We start from the raw sequence: 25303 nt of genomic DNA on the forward strand, positions 1-25303 counted from the left end.
TCCCTCCCCGGCCCGTGCGCCGCCTAGAAAAACTTGTGCGGGGCCATTTTTGGGGCAGTAAGATCCAGCGAGGAGCCCAAGAGCCAGCGCGCAGCCCGAGAGCTCGAGCCGCCTCCGCCGCGAGACCCCACCCCGGCCGCCTCCTGCGCCGCGAGATCCGCACCGGCCTCCCCGAGAGCGAGCCCGGCCGCCGCGACCACCAGCCGAGCTAACCGACGACCAACCGCCACCGAGGTGCCCGAGTGAGAGCAGAGGAGGCGGCATGAGCGAGGCCACCACCACCACCACCGCCGCCGCCGCCCTCCCGCAGGCTCCCGCGGAGGCGGCCGCCGCGGTGCCCCAGGACTCCGCGCCCAAGAGCCCGGCGGGCGGCGGCGCGCCCCAGGCCGCTGCCACGGCGCCCGCTGCCCTCGTCGCAGGAAACCCGGGTGGGGACGCGAGCCCCGCGGGCCCCGCAGCCCCGGCCTCTTCAGCCCCCGCCAGCAGTGAAGACGCGGAGAAAAAAGTTCTCGGTGAGTCAGTCCCGGGAGTTTAGGGGCTGCCCCGGGCGGGGCGGGCAGCAGCCAGAAGCCGAGCACGTGTGGGCATCGCCCGTTGCATTTCCCCCCTGGCGTGGGGAGCACCTTTTGGGGTCCCCAAGGGCGTCGGTGCCCAGCACCGGGGGCTGCAGCCTGGTGATCCTGCAGGCGCACCCAGGTGAGCGCGTGGCGCCCTGCGCTCCTCGCCGTCTGGTGCGCATTTCTCTTGGTTCTGGGCCAGCAAGTTGGGTCTTAACTTTGGTCACAGTCGCACATTCCCCTTGATTTGGTCCAAAGAGAAAAGGAGCGGCAGTCCGAGAAAGGACCCAGGGTGGGATGAAGGTGGATGTAGGGGAGGAACAGACACGTGGGATGGCGACTTTGGAGTCACTGCTTAGGATCTGGGTGGCGACAGGATTTCCTTTGGGGAAGAATGAGGCGCTGGTAGCAGACGGGAAAGGAAAGGTGGAAAGGCTTCTTGCGGGGGAGGCTCAGGTGTCTGTCCCTGACGCCCTTCCCACATTGGCACGGGAAAGGCCCCACGCTTCTGTCGGCCACATGCTAGGAAAGGGATGTTGCAATCCCCTTGGGTCTTGGTCCCACGTCCTCCTCCCTCCCTGTGCCCACTGCTGCGCAGAACCTGTTTCACTGTTTACCAATCGCTACACGTTTTCTTCTTCCTGGGCTGTGGGAACGCACTTGGTGCAGCAGCTGGAAAAACTTAGTAGGAAGTGTGGGAATGAAGTTTGTTCGATACATCGTTATCTTAGCGAGTTGTAACTTAGGAAATAGGCAGATAAGACGTTCGGGTTTGGGGGGGGGGCAGAGCATCAGAAAGGGTTTCTTTGGTCGTGGCTGGTTTTGTCACGTACTGCAGCCTTCTCTCAAGTAACGCCCTGTGTCCCCGTGTGAGACCTTAAACAGGCTTGCAAAGCACGTGGGTGGTGAATAAGCTTTCTCATGGGTGTGTGCCCGTATCATTCACTGTCTTTTAAACAGGATGATGTTTAAACAGTTAAGAGATGATGTAGGATGCGTCAAAGGCATTTTCAGGATTTTGGGTAGGGTGTGTTTGATCTCTCAGAGACTTCCCAATTTTCTAGGAAGAAAATTAAGGGATTAATGTGAAGAAAGTAATATGATTCCATGTTCCCTACCTTGAGAGGCCTGCCTCCCGCCTCCCCAGCCCCCTTCCACCCCAGGGATTTTATTCAGTTAATGCCAACAACTTGCTAAATGTAGCCTGTGTAGGTTAAGAAATAAAATAGCCGGCATTTTGCTGGACTAGAAGTTGCTTAAGTCTAGTCCATATTGAACTGTGATATCTCCAGCAAGTGTTTCTTGGAACGCTTCATGCAGAATGTCTGAGAGAGACAACTTTGGGTTATCCTTTTTGAAAATTCTTTTGTGTAAAGGGAACTTTGCAGTGTTTCACTTAACCCTTCTATCCTTTTGGATCTAAAGTAGCTTCTGGATTTTAAAGCAGGAATTGGTAAAGATGAAGGGAACATAAAGTTAGTTTTTGGCAATCACCAATTGCTCTTAAGCCTCTACCACATCCTGGTGATGAGCCTGGAAGTCTTTTATCTTTGCAACTGCAGCTCCCAGAATGAAGGACAGCCTGCTGCACGACATTCCAGCACCGGCTGCCTCTGTCCGCGCTGTTCTGCCATCTGCCTTCCTTTGCCAGGCAAACACATGGGCGCCTAGACTGTGCCAGGCACAGTGCTGACTGAAATGGAATTCAGGTTTTGGATTCTCCCATTCCAGTTTTTACAAACCGTCTTTTACCTTCAGTGTGGATACAGCCATAGGCCAGGAGAAGCAGTCTGCCTGAGTGAAGCAACACTTCTGATGAACGTGACGGAAACCACGTGGTCTTCTGCCTCCCCTTCTCCCTTTGTATGTGTGAAGTGGGTTTATGGATTTAAAGCAAAAAGTGTGGGTAAATGTGTTTGGCCACATGAAGTGACTGGAAATATGAGTGGGAATAGGACAAATTTTTTAATTACATTGGGGGAGTAAAAATAAACTTCAGCCTTGGTTGAAGTTAGACTTGAAAATCATTCTTTATCTTTTCCCCCTATTATCTCGTTGCCTTTCTAATCAAGGTTATTCCTTTGACTGTGGTAGACATTAACTTGTGTGAAAATGAGTCAAAAACAGTTCCTTTATATTTTCCCAGGACATTAATTGCAGATGACAGGAGTCACAAGTGGCAAAATCGTATGAAATAATGTATGACTTAAAAGCATATGGTTTATCAAAAACAGGCCACTTTTGTGTACATTTGGGTGTAAAACACAATGTTTTTCTTCTTTACCCGAATGCTGTAATTAGAAAGGCCTAAAACTGAAGATGCCAATGGTTCAACCTCTTCATTGGAGAGGTCCTCCTTCCTTGGTGTCAAAGAGTTGGGGATTGCTCAGGCAACAGTAGGCTAAATGACTTGAGAGCATAAAGAATTGCTGTGGTTTTTTCTTTTTACTAAGAGAGCTAAAGTATTTCCTCAAGCATGTTAGTCTAGCAACACTCAGAATTAACCCTGCTCACAACAAAGCAAGTTCTAATTACTATTTTAGTCTTGAGTTTAAAAACTGAATCCTTACTGTTTATCCTTGGAAATGATAAATTTTGTATCTCAGAGAGGCAGCATGGATTAATGTTAATTGTTACTTTAACTCTCTGCTAAGTGTTTTTTTTCTTTTTAAGGTCCTCTATTGTCCGATTTCCTGTTTCATTGAGTCTTCATAATTGCTTTATGCACGTCCTGAACTTAGACGTAGGCGTTTCTTAGAGGGGCTGAGTTTGGCATTCACAATTGGTTTAGAGGAGTCACCTCAGATCTTACTTGATGGATGAAATAATTATGAGTCTACGAAGTACAAGTTATATAACCGTACTCTTTGTTTTATCTTAAATTCTGTTAAAATCTGCTGTACAGAAATGGTCCTACTCATGGTGGAGAGTAGAGACCATGATCAGGTTGAAGAGCAGGATTTTACAGAAAATGCTCAGTTGGATTCCTGCCAACTGCAGAGAATAGTGTGAACAGTGACACAGAAGCCCAAGCGCATCACTGTGGTTTGAAAAGTCCTGTTACATCGTGTCTCAGGGTGGTGAGGACAGAGCTGGGCTGAGGCAGCATCAGTTCTATTATTACTCTTGACTCCTCTGATAGGCCACCATGTGGCAGCGAGACAAGTTACTTTATGTTATATCTTTGTACATTAACTATCAACAAGGAGCTACTATTTCACTTAATGAAGTTTGCCAATATTCCAAAGTGGGAAAGTGATGGGTTAAGGTCATTTGTATTTGCCTTGTTCCCCTGTCTGTGTTCTCTTTCATTGTGGCCCTTCTTTTCGCACTGATAACATTTTTTGGTGTTAAAACTTTAAAGAACTTTTTTTTTTTGTTTTTCCTTAAATACTGTTTCTCAATTTTAATTATTGCAGAATTGAATAGACTTATGGCCACTCCTTATGTGAGGACTTTACCAGAAAGTTTACCAGGGAAGAAAGGTTTAGTCTTCTGAAAAATATTTCCCTATAATGCCTTCACTTGTTCCATTTTCTTTTCTTAATATGTTTTGGAATTAAGCTTTTAATGGTTTCTTCAGGTATGTTTAGGCTTCCATAATGCTCTCCAGACCTTAAGTGATATGAGTTTTATCTCTTTGTACCTCAGCAACTAATTTATCTGCTTAATCCCATTTTAGCCACCAAAGTCCTTGGCACTGTCAAATGGTTCAACGTCAGGAATGGGTATGGATTTATTAATCGGTAAGTGTGTGTGTGTGTGTCTCTACATGTCTTAAATACTTCCTTCTGTCATGGTGCCAGTAGTAATTAGAAATTCTTTACCATACTTTATTATTACCGACTTGTGTAAGTTTTAAGGGTTGTAAGCACTGTAAATGCTCTCATTTCTCAGCTACTTGCCATTAAATATTCATTACAATACATTTCCAGAACATGAATAAGTAACTTGTTTTGTAAAATCTAGTCATTGCAGGAGAAAAAGGGGTGGCTAAATCAGAAGTGGGAAGGCCCTGAGATAACGGAGCCCATGCCCATAATTTCAGAGATGGAGAAGTGGGAGCCTTGGACTGGTTAAGCAGCTCTCCTAAGGTCACTTCGACTAGTGCGAAATTGCACGGGAACCATCAGCCAGGTCTGGTCCAAGTCCCGTGTAGAAACTAGTGTTTTCTTTAAACCATGGTGACTTCTAACCATATAGGAGTGAGCATGTAAGTGCCAGCTATTAGGAGTATTATGTATTTATATGATATTATAATTTTCTTTGCTCCCCGGCCCTCCCCCCATTCTTAAAAAATTCCTCCAGTTTCCTCCTTGTCTGTTTTGGTGGTGGGGTCGGGGGGTGAGTTAGGGTGGGGGGGTGGTGGTAGGGACTGTTTTTGGTTTCAGTGTAAGGAGAGCCTAGTTCGCAGCTGTGCCCTGTCCTTTTAACCGGCTTGCTTTGCTTTCGCTGGGAGGGCAGTCTGGGGCTCTGATTACACAGCATGTGACTTAGAGAGGGGTGAGTGGGGAGGGGTGTTTCTGTGTTGAGTCCACACTGGGATCTAAGCACTGTGGTGATGTGGAGGAGCAAGGTGGGTGTCTCGGGGCTTAGAGGTTTTCAGTGAGGATGGCGTCCAGGCCTCTGAATTGAGTTTAGAGGATAAACAAAAATTTTTGGTGTGTTTTAAAGCCCTGGGATCTAAACTTGAGTTGTTTCATTTTTGTCTTCCAACAGAAATGACACCAAAGAAGATGTATTTGTGCATCAGGTAAGAAGGGCGATAAATGGTGCATCTTATACGTGCAGAGAGAGGTGTCGGGAACGTGCAATTGTCCCGTTCCCGAATGTGGTCCTGTACATCGTTGTTCCACCCCAAACTCTCCCCGTGACTTTATTTTGGCAAGGGAGCTCAATTCCACATTTTTAAGATGGGCAGATGAGCACTCTGTCCCATCACAGCCACTGTTTTCAAATGGCTTTTATTTTTGAGTGGCAGGAAGTAATAATGTGCAGTGTGACCACTTTTTAAATTTTTAAAGCCTTTGAGTCCTTAGCAAAAAACCTGTTTCCTGTTGCCCTGCTCCCCTGACAGCGAAGTTCCCCTCAGAGTGTGGCGGGACGCACCTGGCTTTTGGCCTGGGTGGGGACTGGTTAGAGCTCCTCTAATCTGAAGTCAGGGGCACAAAGAAGCGAATGGTTGGGGTGTGTGTCTGTCAGAGGAGAGAAACTTCCCCGTTCCCAGGACAGTCCTCACTCCTGGTAAAGGCGGGCGCGGTGAGCACATGGCCAGGTCAAACGGCTCACACTTCCCTTTGATTTAAAGCAAAAGTAGAGAATGGGTAAAATATGGAAAATGGGGGCTTCTCTGCTACAGGATCTCAGTCTTTCTTTACATTACTAGCCTAGGATGTTATTTATTCTATTACCATGTATCCTGGACCTACTTTACAAAGTAGGTTAAAAGAAAAGACACCTATCGTTACTGTTGCTTTTTTGTGTATTGTTTTCAATGAATTGTCTCGAATGTGTGTGTACTTCTGAGTGTCTAACAACAGGGAGGCACAGGGGCAGGGACTGTGACCAGCGCATTTACCTGTGGGGCTCTGTCAAGCACTTGGTTTTCAGTGGTTTTGCTTCCTTCTGTGGAGGGGTGTGTGTGTGTGTGTGTGTGTGTGTGTGTGTGTGTGTGTGTGTGTGTGTGTGTGTGTGTGTGTGTGTGTTGGGGTGGGGTAGGGTGACTGGCAATGGTGGTAGCTAAGAATAAACTCTCTATTTGTGGTTCCTATTGTTTATATTTCTGCTTGACGGAATATATTTCAGTTGTATCTAGATAATTTGCCTAGGTTAACTTTTAAAGTCATAACAGACTGACAGGAAGTATTGCTTATAATAAATACCGAGGGGTTGGCAGGCAGTTTGGGGTAAGAACTCCATGTTTTGCGACGGCAAGAGTAAAAGGGCCTCACCAGTGTCTGCTCTGGTGGCCGGCTTTCTTAGCCTGCGAGTGAGTGTGTGACCTGATTCCAGTCCCCTCGCGGCTGCGGCTGCGGAGTGAGTCACCTCACTGTGTTGAGGCCTGCCCAGTTTAACAGGAAAAAGCCAAGGAGCCGGCAGGGAGGGGCTGGCTTTGGAACGGCTGGATGCTCAAGCTGTGTGCGCACATATCCTGTCCTGAACTGCCTTTTCCCTCTGCGGGTGAAGTCTCGGCTGCGTTGGCTCATTCTTTTGTTTTTTTTTCCTTCCTCCTACTCAGAGTAAGGGAAGGGCTAGATTACACACGCCTAATCGCTTTATAAAACGAGGTCGACCTAATTCCATGGAAACTCAGAGCCCCTTTAACCATTTAGAGATCCCAGCTAAAGAAGTGGAAATTCACTGCAGAAATGATCCCACTTCCTTCTATGGGTTGAAGGAGATAGGTCTAATTGTAGGCAGATATTTAGATGCAGATGTTTAATGCAGGGGAACATCTTCGTTAACCTTTTAATGTATTGTCAGGGACAAAGCATGGCGTGATGGGGAAAATATTGAGAAAATATGTAGACTCACTACAGGGATAATATGAATTCCCCCACCTGCCCCCCGCCAACATCTTTAATATGGCCTCAGGTACACATCACTTGCTAGCCTCGGGTTTCCTCATCCATATAATGGGTGGTGGGGGTGGGAGATAAGCCAGATTAGATTATCAGTAATGTTCTGATTCCTGAGCTAGTTTTGTATATTCTCTCAGAAATACTTACCCCTTGGCATTGTCTAATTCCTTTTCCTTATTCGTCATCCCTCCTCCCCTTCACACACTGTTTAATACCGTTCGAAGTAAACACTTCCTCTCGTCTGCAGAAACCGTTACACCTAACACATGTGCCCATGTGTGTGGAAGATGTCACACAGGCATCCCCGACCCCCGCTGATGCAGCTGCAGTCTGCATCTCAGATGAGGGCCAGTTCCAGGGCACTGATAAACCGGATCAGGCCCAGGTGCCCAGGCTGTGAACCGAAGGGTGACTGCACCTTCTGTTTAATCCACCTGCCCGGATGAATGTCCAGGAGTAAGCAGTGTGAGGTGACCAGTACTGACATAAACTTCAGCCCGTGTTTGCTCTTCTCTTCACAGACTGCCATCAAGAAGAATAACCCACGGAAATACCTGCGCAGTGTAGGAGACGGAGAGACCGTAGAGTTCGATGTGGTTGAAGGGGAGAAGGTGAGAGCAGGTTGTGACGGGGTGTCAGAGTTCCCTTGCCGAGTCAAGAAAGGGGGTGGTCTGTCAGCCCCTTACGAATTCATGTTACTTTGTTTTTGTATGACAGGAGGAAGTGACTTCTAAGTAGAAATATTTTTGATATTGGATGTCATAAATATTTTTTGGAATATATTACAAAAGACAGTTTAATGCCTCATTTAATAAATGATAAGCCCTATTTAATTATGGAAGGAAGAGCTAATTTTTCAAGATTTAAAATGACATTCTATTTTAAGTAGATCAAACTTTAACTTATTGTGTGCAAATAAAACTTTCAAGCTGTGATTTTTAATAATATCAGTAATACACACTGAAGAATGTTTTGATCTCAATAAAAGAAGATTCCAATAGAATATAATCATTGTGTTTTTGGCTTGGATTTTGGAAAGCCAAAGGCTTCGTAGGCTTCTTAAGACTGTGTGACAGCTTTGTTTAGATGATGCCAATCGATCATCTAGAACCTGTCTCCGGATTGTTTTTAAGGCTGTTATATATTTAATCCCAATAGTAGCAATGTCCCTAATGTTTTGTTTCTAGTCGACAGTGGACTACAGGTGACAGTAAAGCAACAGAGCAGTAAGCACACATTTCAAAACTATACATGGTGTGGCCACCGTGGCTGTTCATCGTGGCTGTGCCACTGAATTATAAACTAAGCAAATGACTGATTAGCTCCCATGCATGTGTGTGACACACACCCCCCCATCATTCTATAGCCCGTATCCTGAGTGGCTCCCAAACTGTTCTGTTTTAAAAGAAAAGTGCTTTATTTCATTTAATATAGTAATTTAAATGATGTCTGTACCCATGTGATCCCCAGGGTATCTTGCAAACCTCCTGGCGATTCAGATCCCCCACCAACAAATGCTGGCCTGCAGTGGTCTCTAGGGTCTTGTTTCGTCAGGTTAATTTGGCCGCTGTAGGTTTGGCCATGTATTTCACCTCCATGTTTTCAGAACTTGGGGTTTTACAAATTGATACGGGTTGTGAAATACACTCTTTCGAGTGTTTTTTGAATTTTTTTTGTATGTTTGAAGCATTTTATTCATTTGCTCATAAGAGAATAAGAATGCCAGGTCTGTTTCAAGGATCAGAGGGAGGACTAAAGAGGGGTGGCGTGTGTGGAAGCTCTGTGTTACTAAATCCAGGGTCCTTCACTCCTGTCGCTGCCAGGTTTCACTCTCAGTCATCACTGGACAGAGCCCCGTGAGCCCGTGAATAGGGATTCCCTTGGTGCCTGTGAGAATAATGTCAACATTTTCTGGGAAGATACCGTTATCTCAGTTACTTTCCACTGAGGCATATCCTTCTTGGTCTTCCGTTACTTCTTTTTCAGTTGTGTTGTATGTACCAGTTTATGTGCTTGATAGAGGTATATATTGTTTTTGGACTTGGGAAGACCAAACAAGGAGGCAGAGCTTAGGCTGCATGAACAAACAAGCTGAGCATATTTCAATCAGGACATCAAATACCTTGCTCACCTTACTAAAACGTGGGTGCATTTTTGAGGTCTAACCATGGGAATTGCCAGTCTTTAACACTCTGGCTGCCTATGGCTGTTTTGGGGGGGGTTAGTGTCTTTTAAATTTTGAGGCTGCTGTTCTCTTCGGTGTCAGGGTGCAGAAGCAGCCAACGTGACTGGCCCAGATGGAGTTCCGGTAGAAGGGAGTCGCTATGCTGCGGATCGGCGCCGTTACAGACGCGGCTACTATGGCAGACGCCGTGGACCTCCCCGTAATGTATGTTGCTCTCTCTTCCGAATCAGTGATGGAAAAAATGTTCACACCTAAAATTAAGTGTCCGTGCTTAGAGCTGATAAATACTGTATCTTCTCCTGGAGATACAAAATGGTTTCTTTTTTTTGATGGGAGACTTGTAGTGCTTAGAATTTATCCATAGCCACTAGTCTCACTAGAAACTTGCAATTGAGACATTGTGTCAGTTTATATAGGTACTTGCCTGCAAGTAACAGACATTTTGTTATCTTGTAACAAGAAAGCTTAATTAAGGTAGGCTGTGCCAAGGTAGTAAAAAAGGCAGTCTCTTCCTTGGGCCAGAACGTAGTCTTAGGGCATTCACGAGTAAAGGGGAATGGGATCTCTGCAACTGGCTCAAACCTGTTGTTCATCCCTGGCACTGGCATTGTTGACCTCTAAGAAAATCAGCATTGGGTTGGCCAGGAAGAATGGGGAATAGCTTGGGAGTAGGCAATAAACAGTGCTAGCCACAGAAATATTACAGGTCCAACAGCAAAGTGGCAGTTTTATTTAGCATAACATTTATGTTATTTTAAAGTAGAGTAGTAAGTAATTCTCTGGATTTTTAGTTTTTAAAAAATATTTCGGTATGTATGTATATATTCATTTATTTATTTTAGAGAGAGGGGAAGGAAGGGAGAGGCGGGGGAGAGAGACACTGATCAGTTGCCTCTCACATGCACCTTGACTGGGGACCGGGCTGGTAATGTGCCCTGTGCCCTGACCAGGAATCGAACCAGCAACCTTACATTTTGCAGACTGATGCCCAACCAACTGAGCCACACCAGTCAGTGCTGGGTTTTTAGTTCTTTAGATTTCTACCAATCCAGGTGAAAGGCCTTACAACCAAGTCTGGCTAGAGCTCTCTTAGGAGGTTCAATGTAAATACTATCAAAGCACCCAAATAGAATCCCATTCATTTGTGGTCATGAGGATTCTATAGATTAGAGTCAGTTTTTGATGTTTCTAGAATTGGTGCCTGGGATTGGCACCACAGAATAAACTCAAGATGCTCTGTAAGCCCAGGATTGTGGCTATGTCAGTCTTCCAAGGAAAACTTGAAAAATCTCACCAGAATTCAATACCTGCAGATTGAGAGTGATTTGTCTCCACACTTTTGATAGATTTACGTCTTTGTGCTTAGCAGAAGGCTTTCCCTCTTCGTTCTCTCATCTTCATGCCCTGCCCAGATTGATTTTTATCATGTTGTTCGTGACATCTTGTTTTCTGTTCCTGTATTTTTCTTATCCATGTTTTACTTACTCTGTTTGATTTTTAATAAGAAGCTGTGCAGGGGATGGAGGTGGGAATGAGCTACTATAGCACTGTGTGATTAACTCAAGTCCATTGGATTCATGGAGCTCCGGTTGCAATTATGTTGATTCCTAGGTTAATTCAGAAGTAAAAGTGATAGAAAACCTTTAGTGAAAAATTTCCCTTTAAAAGACTTGTCACCTCAGCTGGAAATTGTGAAGTCATGCGTGTAAAAGGTATTTAGAAATTTCAGTTCTGGAAGTGTATATAAAGGTTTCCTGTTGTAATGTTTTTAAGGCCTCAAAGCTCAAAGGTATGTTTGCCAGTGGTGCTGCAGTTATTTTTATTTTGTAAAAATGAAAGATTTGGTTGTCTACAACTCAAAAAGATACAGAAAAGCCTAAAAAGAAAAACAGTTTATGAAGTCGCACACTTAACATTTTGGTGAACGTTTTCTATGCTACTATGTCTTTGTGCAGTCGGGGATCACATCTGAAACAGGGTTTACGAAGAGCAGAATGGCCTGACTGGACTGAAATTTGACTAGCTCAGACTTTTGTCGAAGCTCTTCCTGTTGGGGAATGCGGTTGCCCATGTGGGCTTGATCTGGAGGGTTCTGAATCTTAAATATCCTCACCCTCCAAAGGAATGGGCCACGATCCTGTTCGTTTTTAATTGGAGAGAGGGGGAGAGAAACATCGATCTTTTGCTCCATTTACTTATGCACAGATTCTTCTGTGTGCCCTGGCCGGGGATCAGACCCTCAACCCTGGTGTACCTGGGTGATGCTCTAACGGACTGAGCCGCCTGGCCAGGGCTAATTCATTTATTTTTATTAACTGTACTCACTTACCTTAAGACTACCTTCGGCATTTGCACATCCCCTTTTAAAGTAAGATTTGAAGTAAATTCTTTGAGGGATGTTTGGCTGTTTGTTTTTATTTTTAAGTATGAAGTACTACTGTATGATATGGTAATTTAAATACAGGAAAAAGCATAAAATGAGTCAGTAATTCCTTTTGTTAATAAGGCCTATATTTAGAAACTACCTGTATATTTTACTTACTACCATCTGATAAAATGCAATCAAAACTGTATTACTAAGCAAATAAAGAAAATCATGCCATAAGTTAGTGGTTCTTGAACTTTTTGGTTTTTGGACCCATTTGTATGCTTAAATATTATTGAGGTTCCCAGAGTCTTTATTTATTAAAACTTATTATATTGGAAATTAAAGTAGAAGTTTAAAAAATATTCAGTTGATGTAAAACAAACTCATTACATGTAAATATAAATAACATTTTTATGAACACTATGTATTTTTCAATTGATTGAGAAGAGTGGCATTGCTTGATATATCTGCAAATCTCTTACGTTTGGTTTAATAGAAGACAGCTGGATCCTCCCATCTCCTGCATTCAGTCTGCAGAGAGGCCACATGTCCCTGTAGCCCAGTGAGACCCCACCACACTCCCATGAGATGAGATGGGAGTGGGCAAATAGCATCTTCGTGGAGCTATGAGAGTAGTTCCACAAGGGTAACCGCCCTCCCCGAAGGGTTCGGAGACCCTGTCCCCACTTTGGGGACAGCTGAAGGGAGCAGACTGTGGGACTGTCGATAACACCGTGAAATATATTTTGTCTTGACTGCCCTGACTTTGTCCCAGTGGGTGGCAGATGTTGGGAGACACACCTTTGCCTGGGCTAAATATTATAAACATTGTAAATGTATAAACATTGTAAATGCTGTTTGGGTGGTTGGTTACATGACTGTTAAACTTAAGTAGATTGGTTGCTTTTGCTTTTCTGCTTCTTGGTATTTTATCTGCACAGATCTCCTTTAATCTTAATGTAGTTTATCCCAGGTGATCCCACGATGATCTGGGTTAAATGCATTTTGTCTGTGTAAAAAAGGATCATTATTCCTTTTGAGGAGGAGATATTGTTTCTTTTGGTGATATTCATCCTAAATGGTATTCTTTGGTTCTTTCCTTGCTGAAACTTCTTCTGAACCTCTGTTTCTTTGCTTCGCTAGTACGCTGGGGAGGAGGAGGAGGAAGGGAGCGGCAGCAGTGAAGGATTTGACCCCCCTGCCACTGACGGGCAGTTCTCTGGGGCCCGGAGTCGGCTGCGCCGCCCCCAATATCGCCCTCAGTACCGCCCTCAGTACCTGCGGCGGTTCCCGACTTACCACGTGGGACAGACCTTTGACCGCCGCTCACGGGTCTTTCCCCATCCCAACAGAATGCAGGTAAAATTGCACCTGGGACTTCTCTTCAGCAGCCCTCACCCCTCCGTCCTTCCTCTGCCTCCTCTTCCTCCTCCTCCTCCAACACCAGCTGCCGGAAACAAATCCTTGCTTGTGGCTTCTTTGTGCTACAAAAGCTGAGGCAAGGCCTCCAGTCTTTCATTGCAGTAACATTTCTAAGAGCACAGCCGCATGAGCCCTGCCTGTAATTGAGGACCCTGATGGCGAGGGTGCCGTCTGTAGTTTATGGAGGAATAAAAGTGGAGACACAATACGCTTAAGAGCATAAACTCTGAAGTCAGTCTAGACAGGCCTGGATTTGAATCTTGTCTCTGCTACTTATTATCTGTGAGCTTTTGAGAAACCAAGCTTTAAAGAGATTAACTTGTTCATCCATTAAATGGCTTTAATAACATACCTCTACTCTGGGGTTTACGATGATTAAATCATAGGTAAAGACTTGAGCACAGCGCCTCAGGATAGCTAGCATCTCTAAAGTCCTTAATTTAGATGGGGTGGTGTTGATGTTAAGAAACCCTCCCAGGGAGTGGAGATTGTTGATTGTTGGTTGATTCTCCTTTTTTACTACAAAGTATTGATACAGCTATTGTGAACTTGGCCTGTAATTAATAAGCCTTATACCAACTTTTCATTCTCCAGAAACTTGGAAAACTTAGGATGGGACATCACTGTTATTATCACTAGCTACAAATTTTTTCCTCTCAGTGTCCTTGGGTTGTTTTGCCACTAAGTGTTTTGACTGAACATTATGTTCAGCCTGTTCTTTGCTACCTTCTCCTATCCCATCATGCATGACGGTGTTCTTTCTACACTGTTTCTTGTTTTTATCCTTCCACTCTTTAACAGCTGTCCCTGACCAACGTGCTAAAAATAACAAGTAGACTCACGCACTTGGAGAGACTGGGTACATGGGGCATAGTAGGTTTCTTCAGGGCAGCACTTGACGGGCTTCTAGGAAATGAGGACAGGAAGAGGCAGTGAGATTGTAACACACGGTTATTTTTAGAGTGTTAGGAGTACCTTCCTGAAATAATCATTTGTGGTATTTAGCACACACACATGTGTCATTTTTTGAGGACATGATGATTCTTTTTCATATTGTTTGAAATAAAATATATTTCACCTTAGGACTTGAAGTTGAGAGCAAAGTGATTCTTTAGTATCATGTAACACGGGTGTCCAACTTTTTGCCATTTCTAGGCCACGCTGGAAGAAGAATTGTCTTGGGCCACACATTAAATACACTGTGACATGTAATCACAAAAAAAGTCTCATAATGTTTTACATAAATTTATGATTTCGTATTGGGCTGCATTCGTAGCCCTTCTGAGTCGCCTGCAGCCCATGGGCCGCAGCTTGGACACCCCTGATTATTGTAGAACATCCTTTGCAGGAGCTGGTTGAAAACTAATTGTGAAAATACGTGCTTATTCTGGTAACTGCAAGTAGTTGTTTCACTTGGGCTGGATTTCTGACCCATTCCATTTCCGAAGTAAAAGCTGGCTCAGACCCTTCAGTCATTTTTCTCAGACTCTTTCCAATGCACGTCACGTCTGCGTGCTCATGGAGTCAGGGGTCGGCCCAAGCTAACCAGTACCATCTGGTGGAGGTTCCTGAAACCGCCATGTAACTTCAAGGGTGTCAGTGTAATGGCTTAAAATTATCGAGAGAGATTTCTAGATTGTAAAAATTGTTGAGGTCAACTAGAAAAGTCTTTCCAACGTATTCTACTGTCTTCAAAACTGTGACATTCATTGGACACAACAGGGGGAAAAAAGTAATATGCAGGACACAGTGTAGCATGGCCAGTGACCAAACGCCTTCCATTGTTAAAAAGAAAATAATTCTCTGTGTTTGACATTAAGTAGAGTTGGTTACTGGGCTAATGTCAACTATTTGGAGTCTTTGAGAAAAGAAATCTGTGATAGAGGAAAGGTAGCAATGTTGTTTGGCATCTGCCAAGTGATCGGCATTTGAAGTCAGTTCTCCTTCAGCTTCCCTGCAGCTCTACGAAGGTGACGGGGTTCCGTACTGTTGTTGTTACAAGTGAAGAGATTTGGGTATTTTGAGAAGTTAACAACTTTTCCCTGAGGTCACATGGGCAAGAAGTGCTAGAGCTTCAGTCTTCTTTCCCCATTCTGTCATTCTAGTACATTCTCATCCGCTAGTCAAGTTCCTTGTTCTTTCTATCTGTCCTTTTCTTCCCCCTAATTAAAGTTCCTGAGAAAGAAGCAGCTTTGCTTGTTCCGACAAGTGCAGGGAGGCCAGTGTGGTTGGGACGGTGTGAGTGAGGAGCAGAGGGCTGGAAGGTGGGATTAGGGTGACATTTTAGAGCAGACCAGACATGCCTGGCAGACCGTGATAGGGACTGTTGCCACACTCTGAATGTGATAAAAAGGAGTAAAGGAATCTGTACAGGGAAGAAACATTTAAGAGATCATCGGGCTGTTTCTAGAGGCTGGACCACGGGAGGCAGCGAGTAGGGAGACAGTGGACTACCGTCTCCCTGTGGAGAGGCGATCGTGACCCTGGCCTGGATTACAGTGCTGCCTGGAGGTGTGATAAGTGGGCAGATCCAGGAAGTGTTCTCAGCATCAGCGTGACAGCGTTTGGTATGCAGCGAACGTGTGATGTGAGGAGTAAAGGGTTCCTCTTTCTTTGTTTTGTTTTGTTTTAATTTAAACAAACATAGGAAGACTGAAGAAAGGTTAGGTTTAGGGGGGAGGTGGAAATTATTTGGAGGTCTTTTCTCCCTATTACATTTTGCATCCAAGTGGAGATGCCAGGTAGGCAAAATAAATAAATTAATTAATTAATAAAACAAAGCAGAGTTGAGAGGTAGAAAGTGGCGTGAGTTAAGAAGGTGTCATTTTAGGTAAGGTGGCTGGCAAAGTCTTTGGTGCTATGTTTGCGAAGAGCCCAAAGGAAGCAAGGGAGTGAGTTATTCGGGTACTGGGAATGGCATGCATGGCAGAGGGATTGGCAAGTACAGAGGCCGAAGGGAGCCTGAAGGGGCAAATGAGGTTGCAGATAGAACCTCAGAGACGTGGAAACATGGTGAAAGGCACAGTGTAGGGTGAGACTAACTGTAAAATGCGGGAGGTGGAGATTTGCCCCTGGGACTGAGTTCTGGGGCACGCCAGGTACTAAAGATTAGGAAGACGAGGAGCCTAGCAAATGGCAATGAGAGGGGACAGGTAGACAAAAATGCGTTTTGAGAAGGAAATGCCGTGTTAAATGAAAAGGAGAGGGCGTCAGGTTGAGAATTGATTACCGGGTTTGGTCACTTGGAGGTTAGTGATAGGGTGAGGACAAAAACAGGATCAGGATGAATTCAAGAGAGCGCCAAGGCAGAGGAGGAAGAAGAGTATTTCCTTCCCCTTCGAGGAGGTTTCTGTGGTAATGCTGACGGGTTTCCTTCAGTGAATGTGTCTGTAAAGGAGCCCAAAGACATGGAGCAGTGTCTGGAGGAGAATGAGGTTAGGGCAAGGTTTTGGTTTGATTGGATTTTGTTTTTACATTGAGTGCGTTCTGTGCCGGTTCCCCTTACCCCTGCCCAAGCCAACAACTTGCTCGTTATGTCATTAGATGGGTGGATAATGCCTGCCCCCCCCAACATATACTCATTTATATGTGTGTGGTTTATAGTGTGTGCGTGTGCATATACACTGGGTGTGTGTTCCTTATTTCTGTCCACTGAATCGGCCTGAAATCAGTGACACCTTGTTACACTGGGCTTTCTGAATACCATTCTCCATTAAAAGGAAGCTTCTTTGGAGAAATGGCTGACTTCAGATCTGGACCAGAGAAAGTACAGTATGAACTTGGAACATCGTGCTGTGCCAGAAAGCAAGGAAGTACGCAAAGAATGTTGGAGACGTGTCAAAAGGACATGAGCCCACTTCAATGGGTTCCCATTGGCCAGTAATGACAGTAGCAGATTGTAAGTCATTGAATAAAATAGAAAACCATGAGTTTGTACAGATACAAGTGAATGAATGAATGTATTGAGAATTTGATGAGAAATCAAATATTTACAGACTTTGAAAGTACGTCTTCAAAATCCTCCTGAATTGCAAAGGGGAGAAGAGTAAACCACCTTAACTCCTGCCCCACGCGAGCGCTGCTGTCGGTCAGGGTAGGAATCGAAGCCGCACCCCACCTGACGACGGGATGCAGTGAGGAGAACGCAGTGCCACCCCTGTGGCCTCCCTGCCATCCACACGTAAACTAAAGCATGGGAAACACCGAGCAGCCGCACCGAGGGGCATTTTAAAATATCTGGCCTGTGATATCTCCCCTCCCCAGCCCGCCCCTCTACCCCCCAGCCTGCAATCTTTAAGTGTCATGGTCATGGACACCGAGTAGAGATTGAAGGACTGTGTCAGAAAGAGAGTCAGCTGAATTCAGTGCGCGGTTCTAAGCGGTTTTTGTTTGTTTTTGCTGTGAAGGGCATTATTGGTGAGACTTGAATGGGGTCTGAGGATTAGATTCTATACACCCAGCTTTTCTGTGTGTGATTATTTCAAAATGAAATCATTGGAAACGGTGGCTGTTATTTCAGCATGTTTCTGTGTCTGGATGGAAGTGACGGAGTAGAAAAGGGAGGGAATGCACAGTGAAGGGCGGATGAAGAGTAAGCTCTTCTGGTAGGCGAGAGAGACGGGTTGGCTTTGGGTATGAGCTTTGACCACTTATCCAGTGTGATGAGAGAGCGTAAAATTAATACAAATGTAGATGGCTCGGTAACCTGTAGAAAATATTTCCTGATTGCTCTTTTCGTAGTGAAATATGGAGAAGGAAGGGATGTTAGTTTTGGGGGCGGGGAGAAGGTTGAGATTGTGGCACTAATGTAATGATTTTGAGAGGTCGTTGGTGGGCTTAGTGGTTTTGGTTTTGTCTTTAGTTATTCTTTCTTCCCCTGGAAGTTCTACAATGAAATTATCTTATTCCCACAGCTTAAAATAAATTTATCATCAAGAAAGTGTATTTTATGTTTAAAAACGTTATACTTAAATAAGTAGTGCAAACAGATACAAGGAGGAAATTGAGAAAGGAAGAAATTGGGGGTGAAGGCATGGTTAAGAGGTGTGGGAGATGCCTTGAATGTAGACTGAAGGGACACCCAGTTTGTAGAGTTAGTGGGTCTGAGTTCGAAAATATTGAAAAGAGCTTCAGTGCTCAAATGTAGTATAACTGCATTTCCTTTCATACGATAGGTTTTCTTTCAAAGATACATGGAACACTTCAAAATGTTAAATTAACATTGCGAAATAAAATTAGTTATTCTGGAAAAAGGCAAAACACTCTTCTAGTGGGAGCGAGTTTTTCTTTCTTTTGTATCATTCACAAAAATCCAGTCAGTAAATAGTTTGCTGTTTGTTAAGGGTTCCCAGCTTTCTAAGGAAGCATTTCATCTTTTACTTCTCAGTAGAATCCCGAATGCAGCTGTGTCTCCTGCATCTGGTAGCATGACACTCATTTCCAGCCCTGTTCCCTTCTTCCAGGCCGGCGAGATTGGAGAGATGAAGGATGGCCTCCCAGAGGGAGCGCAGCTTCAGGGACCGGTTCACCGAAATCCAACTTACCGTCCCAGGTACCGTAGGTACGTAGCGTTTGCCTCCCACTCGTGACCAGCCGAAGGCCTTGTGAGTGATGGCAGAATGGATGGGGATATTGTGGGTCTTGTTTTGTGGGTTTATTGTGAAGTGGCAGATGTGGCTGCTTTGACTGTATGTCCCAGTCTGGGTAGGACTGTGCCGTGTGTGTTTTCAGACGGCCTGTGACATTTTCCCCCTACTTAGACAATTAGAAGTTTTAGGGGTTTTTTGTACCGCCACATTATTTGTATTTGATAACTTTCTCATGATATAAACTATTACTTTTTTATTTTTAATGAAATAAGCAGAAATTAATTGATGGGTAATTCAATGGTAGAGCTACAAATAGGGGAAGAATGAGGGCCAGAGATCTTTGGGATTCGGAATAGTCTGTTAAGTGAGCCCGTCTAGTGTAAAGGTTAAATCAGGATATAGATCAAGTTGCCTGTTTAAATTCCTGCCCTGAAACTAGTTGCTGTCACTCCTTTGGCAGGTTTGTGAATTCTTGCAGCCAGTCCCCAGGTCTGTAAAATGGACATTAGGAATGTTCTACAGTTGTCAGGAGGCTGAACTGTACAATGCATCTAAGATAATTGGTAACGTGCCTGGTATAGTAGTCACTCAATAAATATTAAATGCTTCCTGAGTGAGTAAATATTAAATATTAGTACTACCCATGAGGTTGATGTTAGTGGAGCGGGTTATTTTATTTGTTCTTTATCCCTGTGAAGACTACAAATTGAGCTCGACACCCTAAGATCCTTTTTCAGCTTTTTATATTATAAGTCTTACTATTTATTTACTCTGTCCTTGAGGGTAAGTAAAAGAAAAAATGAAAAATAACCAAAACAAGGAACTTCATTCCTGAATGCCGTGTATACCACCTTGAAGTTTGGCGACGTGAGTTCATCGAAGGGGGTGTAAGTGTATTATTTAGGGCAAGGATTGGTACCCCGTTGTATCCTTTTTCCACCCAAGATTCCCTCCAGGTTTACACGTAATCACTCTAATGATTAATTACTAAGGACTTTCAAGTAAAAGTGGCTTCACAGAGGTGTCTTGATAAAAGTCGAGGACACAGGACAACTCGTGGGCCCCGACGCTGCTGATTCCTAGCTGTGTCACCCTGACGCAGGTGTAGGGCAACTTTTCGACCGTTTTATAAAACCAGCAGTCCTGTGTTCCTCAAACAGTACTTACTCTCCCTGAACCGCTTGGATTTCTCCCCATAAATATAACTCCCTGAGTTGGTATTGAAATTAAATGATTTAACACGAAAGGTCCCCATCACATATGTCTAATCTTAGTCTCCTCTAAACTCTGTTCATGGAGGGCAGAGGCCAGACCGCTCTTCTTTACTTTCCTGTCCTCGGTGCCCATCGGGGTGACTGGCAGGAACATAGTATGTGCTCACTACATGTTTATTCACGAAATAGGTGTTCAGACGAAGGGAGAAACTGATGGGGAAATTGTTTTTTTGTTTTTGTTTTTTTTTTCACCAAAACTGTGTTCCATTTGCTGCATTAGCTTGTGCATAATTCTAGCAATAAGCACCCGATCACTTGACTTTTTAATCTTGAAGAAATGACTGAAGCCCATGTTTTTGAGGACCCCTGCCGCACTGCATTCTTCTCTTTTTGATTTGTGCTCTCTGGTCTAGGGGGCCCCCTCGCCCGCGACCTGCCCCGGCTGTGGGAGAGGCTGAAGATAAAGAAAATCAACAGGCGGCCGCTGGTCCAAACCAGCCATCTGCTCGCCGTGGGTACCGGCGCCCGTACAACTATCGGCGTCGCCCCCGTCCTCCCAACACTCCTTCACAGGATGGCAAAGAGGTAAATCCAGTCAGCCAGCGGGGGTGACGCCGGATTGGCCTTAATCATGTCAAACGTTGGTGTTCTGTTCTAAGAGTGGCTTGTAGTCTAATAACTGACACATCTATACATATTTACGTATAACGCTTATGGAAAATGTTATTTATAAATACCATATATAATTAGAAGAAATATAGGGCATATTCACATATTTTAATATACATTTACATGTATATTAACATTACACTTAAGGTCTGTATGTATATAGAGAGAGTATGTCCTTATGTCCTGCACTGAATACAAACCAAATATTTGAATTTAACTAAATCAAATTCTCCGAAAGAATTATCCATACTGTGGGGATTCGGAGCTAATGTATTTAGGGCTGTCCAAACGAAGGCCAGCTTTTACAGAGAGAACCTGCTTCTAAGTCTGCAGAAAGTCAGCACGTGTCGCAGGCTTTTTGTTACGGAGCGTGCAGGTATTTAGTTGCTATTTGGAAGCCATTCTTCTGTGGTACTAATTTTTGACTTTTATTTGAGAATTGATAAAGTTTTGCACAGCTTCATAGGCGTGAAGATTCCACCTTTTGAGGCCTTTTAGTCTTGAACTTTCCAGTGTCACCTGCGTTGATTCATCTCTGGTTTGTGGTTCTGTTTTGTGTTGTAGACCAAGGCAGGTGAAGTGGCATCTGAGAACCCCGCTCCAGCCCCCGAGCAGAGCAGTGCTGAGTAACACCAGGCTCCCTCCCCAGGCACCTTCACCATCGGCAGGTAAGAGTGTGGGCAGCCCAGGCTTCAACTGATGTTTTCTTTTCAATGTCAGTGATTTTGCAACAGTAGCGCAGACCAGTCTAAAGGGGCTCTGTGGTTCACCTGGACCATCCCTCATCTCCACTGGGATTTTGAAGAAAGAATGGTTTTGGTGGTTAAAGTTAAATATCTCTGAGATTGACCTTTTTTTTTTTTTTTTTTTTTTTTTTTTTGCTAGGCTTTGGGTACATAAACATTCAGACAATTAGTGAGAGTCCAATTCTTTTTTCTAGACAGACAGTTTTTAATTATTATAGTATTAACATGGTAATACCAGGTAAGAACACTTCAAAGTTTTACTTTTTTGACACCTAGTGGCCAATTTGATCATTTTAAAGTGCCTGACCAGGCCTCATTTTAATACCTGGAGACTGATTAGTAGAAAAAACTGGAGTGGTTTCTTCGTTCCCTTTTCCCTTTGATGAGGAACACAGATTGGGAGGCAGCGAGGTACAGTGTGCCCCGGCCAGGAGGCTGTGTCCCCAGGGCAGGGTCTGCTGCTCGTTTGCCAGGTGACCTTGAGCAGTTCATTTATTTACTCTCTGCCTCACTGATGGCCGCTGCTGGTAGAGTGCAGACCCTCACTCGCCTTAGCCACTGCCGTCTCCGCAAATGTTCAGTGAGATAACACCTATGAAATCGTTAAACAGGGAGCGGTAAAGAATAACCTCTTTATACAGGTTAGCTTGTTACCTTCATTGTGGTTTCACTTTTATGTACTGACTGTTCTGGTTTATAAAAATAGTTCATGCAAAACAGCTTCCTTTAAATCAGCGCATAATGAGAATGATGCACAAGTGTTGGGAAAGATACACGTGTAGATTTTGTTCAGAGCTCTTAAAATAGTGTGTTTTGAAATACATGAAGAATAGTATTTTTTTGCCTTTGTATTCTTTAACTCCTGGTTATTTCTGTCGCTCTTTATAAGTTTGACTTTAATTTTTTCCAGGTGACCTAAAGAATTAATGACCATTCAAAAAATAACACAAAAAATAACAGCCCACGGCCTTACCAACACCAAAGAAACATCCAAGCAATAAAGTGGAAGATGAATAAGCAAATGTGGACATTGGAATGTTTACAATTATTCTTTTGAAAACAAACAAGCACAAAAGCAGAATGTCGGCAAATGTTTCCAGCAGTTTTTCCGGGAATGCCTGCACGGAAGACGAGAGAGCACCTCCCCAGTTTCAGCACCCACTAGGTTTATATTTTTTTCCTGGTTTTACTGTTTTGGTGATATGAATTGAAAGAAGAAATATTAATATCACATGGGGAAAACCCCAGAGAAATCTGAAATATATATAGTAAATGCTTTTTTTTTTTTCCCTTTTCTGTTCATTTTGGATGCTGGTGCTAAACTTTCAAGTATCGTGATTGAAAAAGGAATTTTATGCCCTGCTTATTTATTTCTAGGATGAGGGGAGGATAACATTTTTGCTTTCTGATGTGACTCTCTTTGAAAATGTGCAGCATGAAGTTCATCGAAAATAAAATTTTTACCCTTGAAAGGAAAAAGTATATAACTGGAGTGTGTTTTCCTGTGTGAGCACATGTTTTGTCTTTTTCCCCACTTTATTCACTTGACTTAATAGTAAACTGAAAGCCAAATTAGTGCTATTTGATAAATGTAGGCGTATGAGTCTGAGATGGTAGAGGACGGGACTGCTTTTGGGAGGAGCAGCTCGGGATGAACCAGTTTGTGTCTGAGTTCAGCAGTGGGCCCGCTTTGTTTTCGTTTGGTCCTCTGTGTCTTGAGTAATCTTCACTGAGCTGACTGGATGGCATTTACGCCAAACGGCTTCCTCTAGAGTGATGAAAGAGTTCATAGTTCTAACTTCCTTGAACTTCCAGCCCGAGGTCATTTTGTATGTTTATATATGTATCTTTCAGAGAGAGGAAGGGAGGCTCTTTGCAACCACATTACAGACTTCTTCCTCCCAGGAAGTAGATGGTGCCCCCAAGCTGAGAAACCATGGCGTACATCACTGCTGTGTAAATAACTTCTCAGACCCACCACACCTTTCAAAGTATTTATACTTGACTCAAGTACATGGTGAGCCTAGGTCTGTGCCAGGCACCCTGCTAGTGGCCAGGAGGGACAAATGAACGAGAGACGCTAGTCCCAGTGAGCTGCTTATTTTAGTAAGTGAATGTAGAGAACAAACAAGTATGTACACAAGCGTGAAATTTAATTTCAGATGGCAGTACCCGTTATAAGGGAAAATAAAACATGGTAAAGGGGTAGAAATGGGCATAATTTGGGGTGGTGTGTTTATTTTAACTAGGGGAGGGGCGTCTCTTTCCAAATGGTTAAAGAGTACGTACACAGAGCCCTGGCGTGGCCGGTCGTTAAGCACTCGCACATCTTGAGCATTCCTGGCACGGGGAGTGGACAAGGCAAAGACCGTAAGGAAGGACCGTACTTGGCCTGTTCAAGAAGTGGCAAGCAGGAGAAACTGGATGGATTGTTCGAGAACCTTGTGTTGCCTTGCACGTTTAAAAAGAAATCAAAATTGGTAATACGCCCCAGGCAAAAATACTGAAAGACATGAAGTATTTTACTAAAAAAAGTGTCCAATTTCAGGCCTGATGCCCTCACGGCGACCAATTAGCATGTATTTCTTTTTTTTAAAATATATCTATATCAGATATTATGTTTGTGTGTGTGTGAAAGAGAGACTGGTAAACTAATCCAAAAACGGATCCAAATTCAGGGAGAGGGAAGGGATTTTAACTGCAGTTACCCTAACAATTTAACAAACATTAGAAATAACATTTTAGAATTCTGTGGGTAATTTCACTGTCCAACTGGTCCTTGCTTCAATGGCTTAACAATGTACCATATACTTTTTGGCAGTGGGGTATTTTTTCACCTAGTATTTTTAGTTTTACTGTTTTTCTATTATCTGTGTGGAGTGTGCTCATCATTTGTACTGGTCGTATAACATTTAATTATAGCTTTCCATACTTTTGTCCTCTATTATTGGATATTGAGGGTTTTTAAAATTGCAATTATAAACACTTCATTCCAACGCCCTGGCTTCTAAATGCCACCTGTTTCAGGGTTACAGCTGTTTTCTCAGAAAAAGAAATTAACAGTGTGGAGTCGGGAGCAGCGATCTCAGCTTTGGTAGTGGACATCCATACAACTGAAAACACACTGGTGGAAAGCACAGAAGAAAGAAGACAAATGAGCTGTGATTTGAGGATGGGGCTGAAATAAGTTCTTTCGCAGCAGGTGGTCAGGGACTTGGACTGTTTTTACCAAGAGAGACAGGCTACTCGGGTGAGAACATAGCCGGGGCGGGCCAGAAGGCTGGCAAAGTGTGCCCGCACAGGAGCTGGGAGTGGTATTTGAAGCTGTGAGTTTTGCATATTTGATGGGACAGATGGAGCCACACCTACTCAGAAAGTAGCCGTACACCAGAGCGCCTGCTGTTTGCCAAGAGTGATCTGGGAGTGTTCATGTCACAGATGCCCCAACCACAACAGTGTCATAGGGCTCCTGTGTTTGTGGAAAAGAGGCAGTGTTTGAAAGTGCTTTAACTCCTAGTGAAGTGGAAAAATGTACTCACAAGGGCTAATATTTTGAGATTTGAAGTGATGAAGTTCTTTTAAGTCTCAGAGCTGACACAGATTAAAGCTTCTGGGAGCAAGTCCTTGGTTTCAGATGAAAAGAGGGGGGTGGGGGAAACACCTCGATTACATAAAAGTGATTTTTGTACATGATGATGTAAGTGTCTTGTTTAATAGGAAAAATCTAGAAATGAAATAGGTGCTGATAATAAATCTCTGAAAATAAGGTGATCTTTTTAAATTTAATCTTTGTTTTTTTTTCATTACCATTTAGACCCTTTTACTCTCCTCCCCCCAACAATCACCACACTGTGTCCATCAGTCCTTTTTCCTCTTTGCTCAATCCCTTCACTCCTTAACCTCCACCCCTTAACCTCTGCCCCACCCCACGCTGTCATCCTGCTCTTCCTCTATTAGTCTGTCCCCAATTCCT

General features: G+C 43.9%; 1 protein-coding gene across 2 annotated transcripts; it reads left to right on the plus strand.

Moving 5' to 3' along the window:
• Positions 1-22817, plus strand: YBX3 (Y-box binding protein 3). 2 transcript variants are annotated; one of them, XM_024575782.4, is made up of 10 exons: positions 1-512; positions 4240-4303; positions 5277-5310; positions 7660-7749; positions 9405-9527; positions 12835-13050; positions 18576-18673; positions 20329-20500; positions 21149-21252; positions 22241-22817. In XM_024575782.4, the coding sequence occupies exons 1-9, from the start codon at positions 263-265 to the stop codon at positions 21212-21214; spliced, it is 1113 nt and encodes a 370-aa protein (XP_024431550.3). In that variant the 5' UTR covers positions 1-262; the 3' UTR covers positions 21215-21252; positions 22241-22817. The 2 variants fall into 2 exon arrangements, with proteins under 2 accessions (XP_024431550.3, XP_045040124.2); XM_045184189.3 differs by lacking the exon at positions 12835-13050 and having other exon boundaries at positions 6-512.
• Positions 22818-25303: the final 2486 nt, after the last annotated feature.

This window comes from Desmodus rotundus, chromosome 3 (genome assembly GCF_022682495.2).
Source record: "Desmodus rotundus isolate HL8 chromosome 3, HLdesRot8A.1, whole genome shotgun sequence".
Lineage (NCBI taxonomy): Eukaryota > Metazoa > Chordata > Mammalia > Chiroptera > Phyllostomidae > Desmodus > Desmodus rotundus.

What these genes read in the sequence shown, in the direction of transcription:
- YBX3 (XM_024575782.4), top strand. Translation starts at nt 263, where the DNA reads ATGAGCGAGGCCACCACCACCACCACCGCCGCCGCCGCCCTCCCGCAG. An exon ending in ATGTGGTTGAAGGGGAGAAG is followed by an intron (nt 7,750 to 9,404) that starts GTGAGAGCAGGT and finishes CTTCGGTGTCAG; the next exon opens with GGTGCAGAAGCAGCCAACGT. An exon ending in GCCGTGGACCTCCCCGTAAT is followed by an intron (nt 9,528 to 12,834) that starts GTATGTTGCTCT and finishes TTGCTTCGCTAG; the next exon opens with TACGCTGGGGAGGAGGAGGA.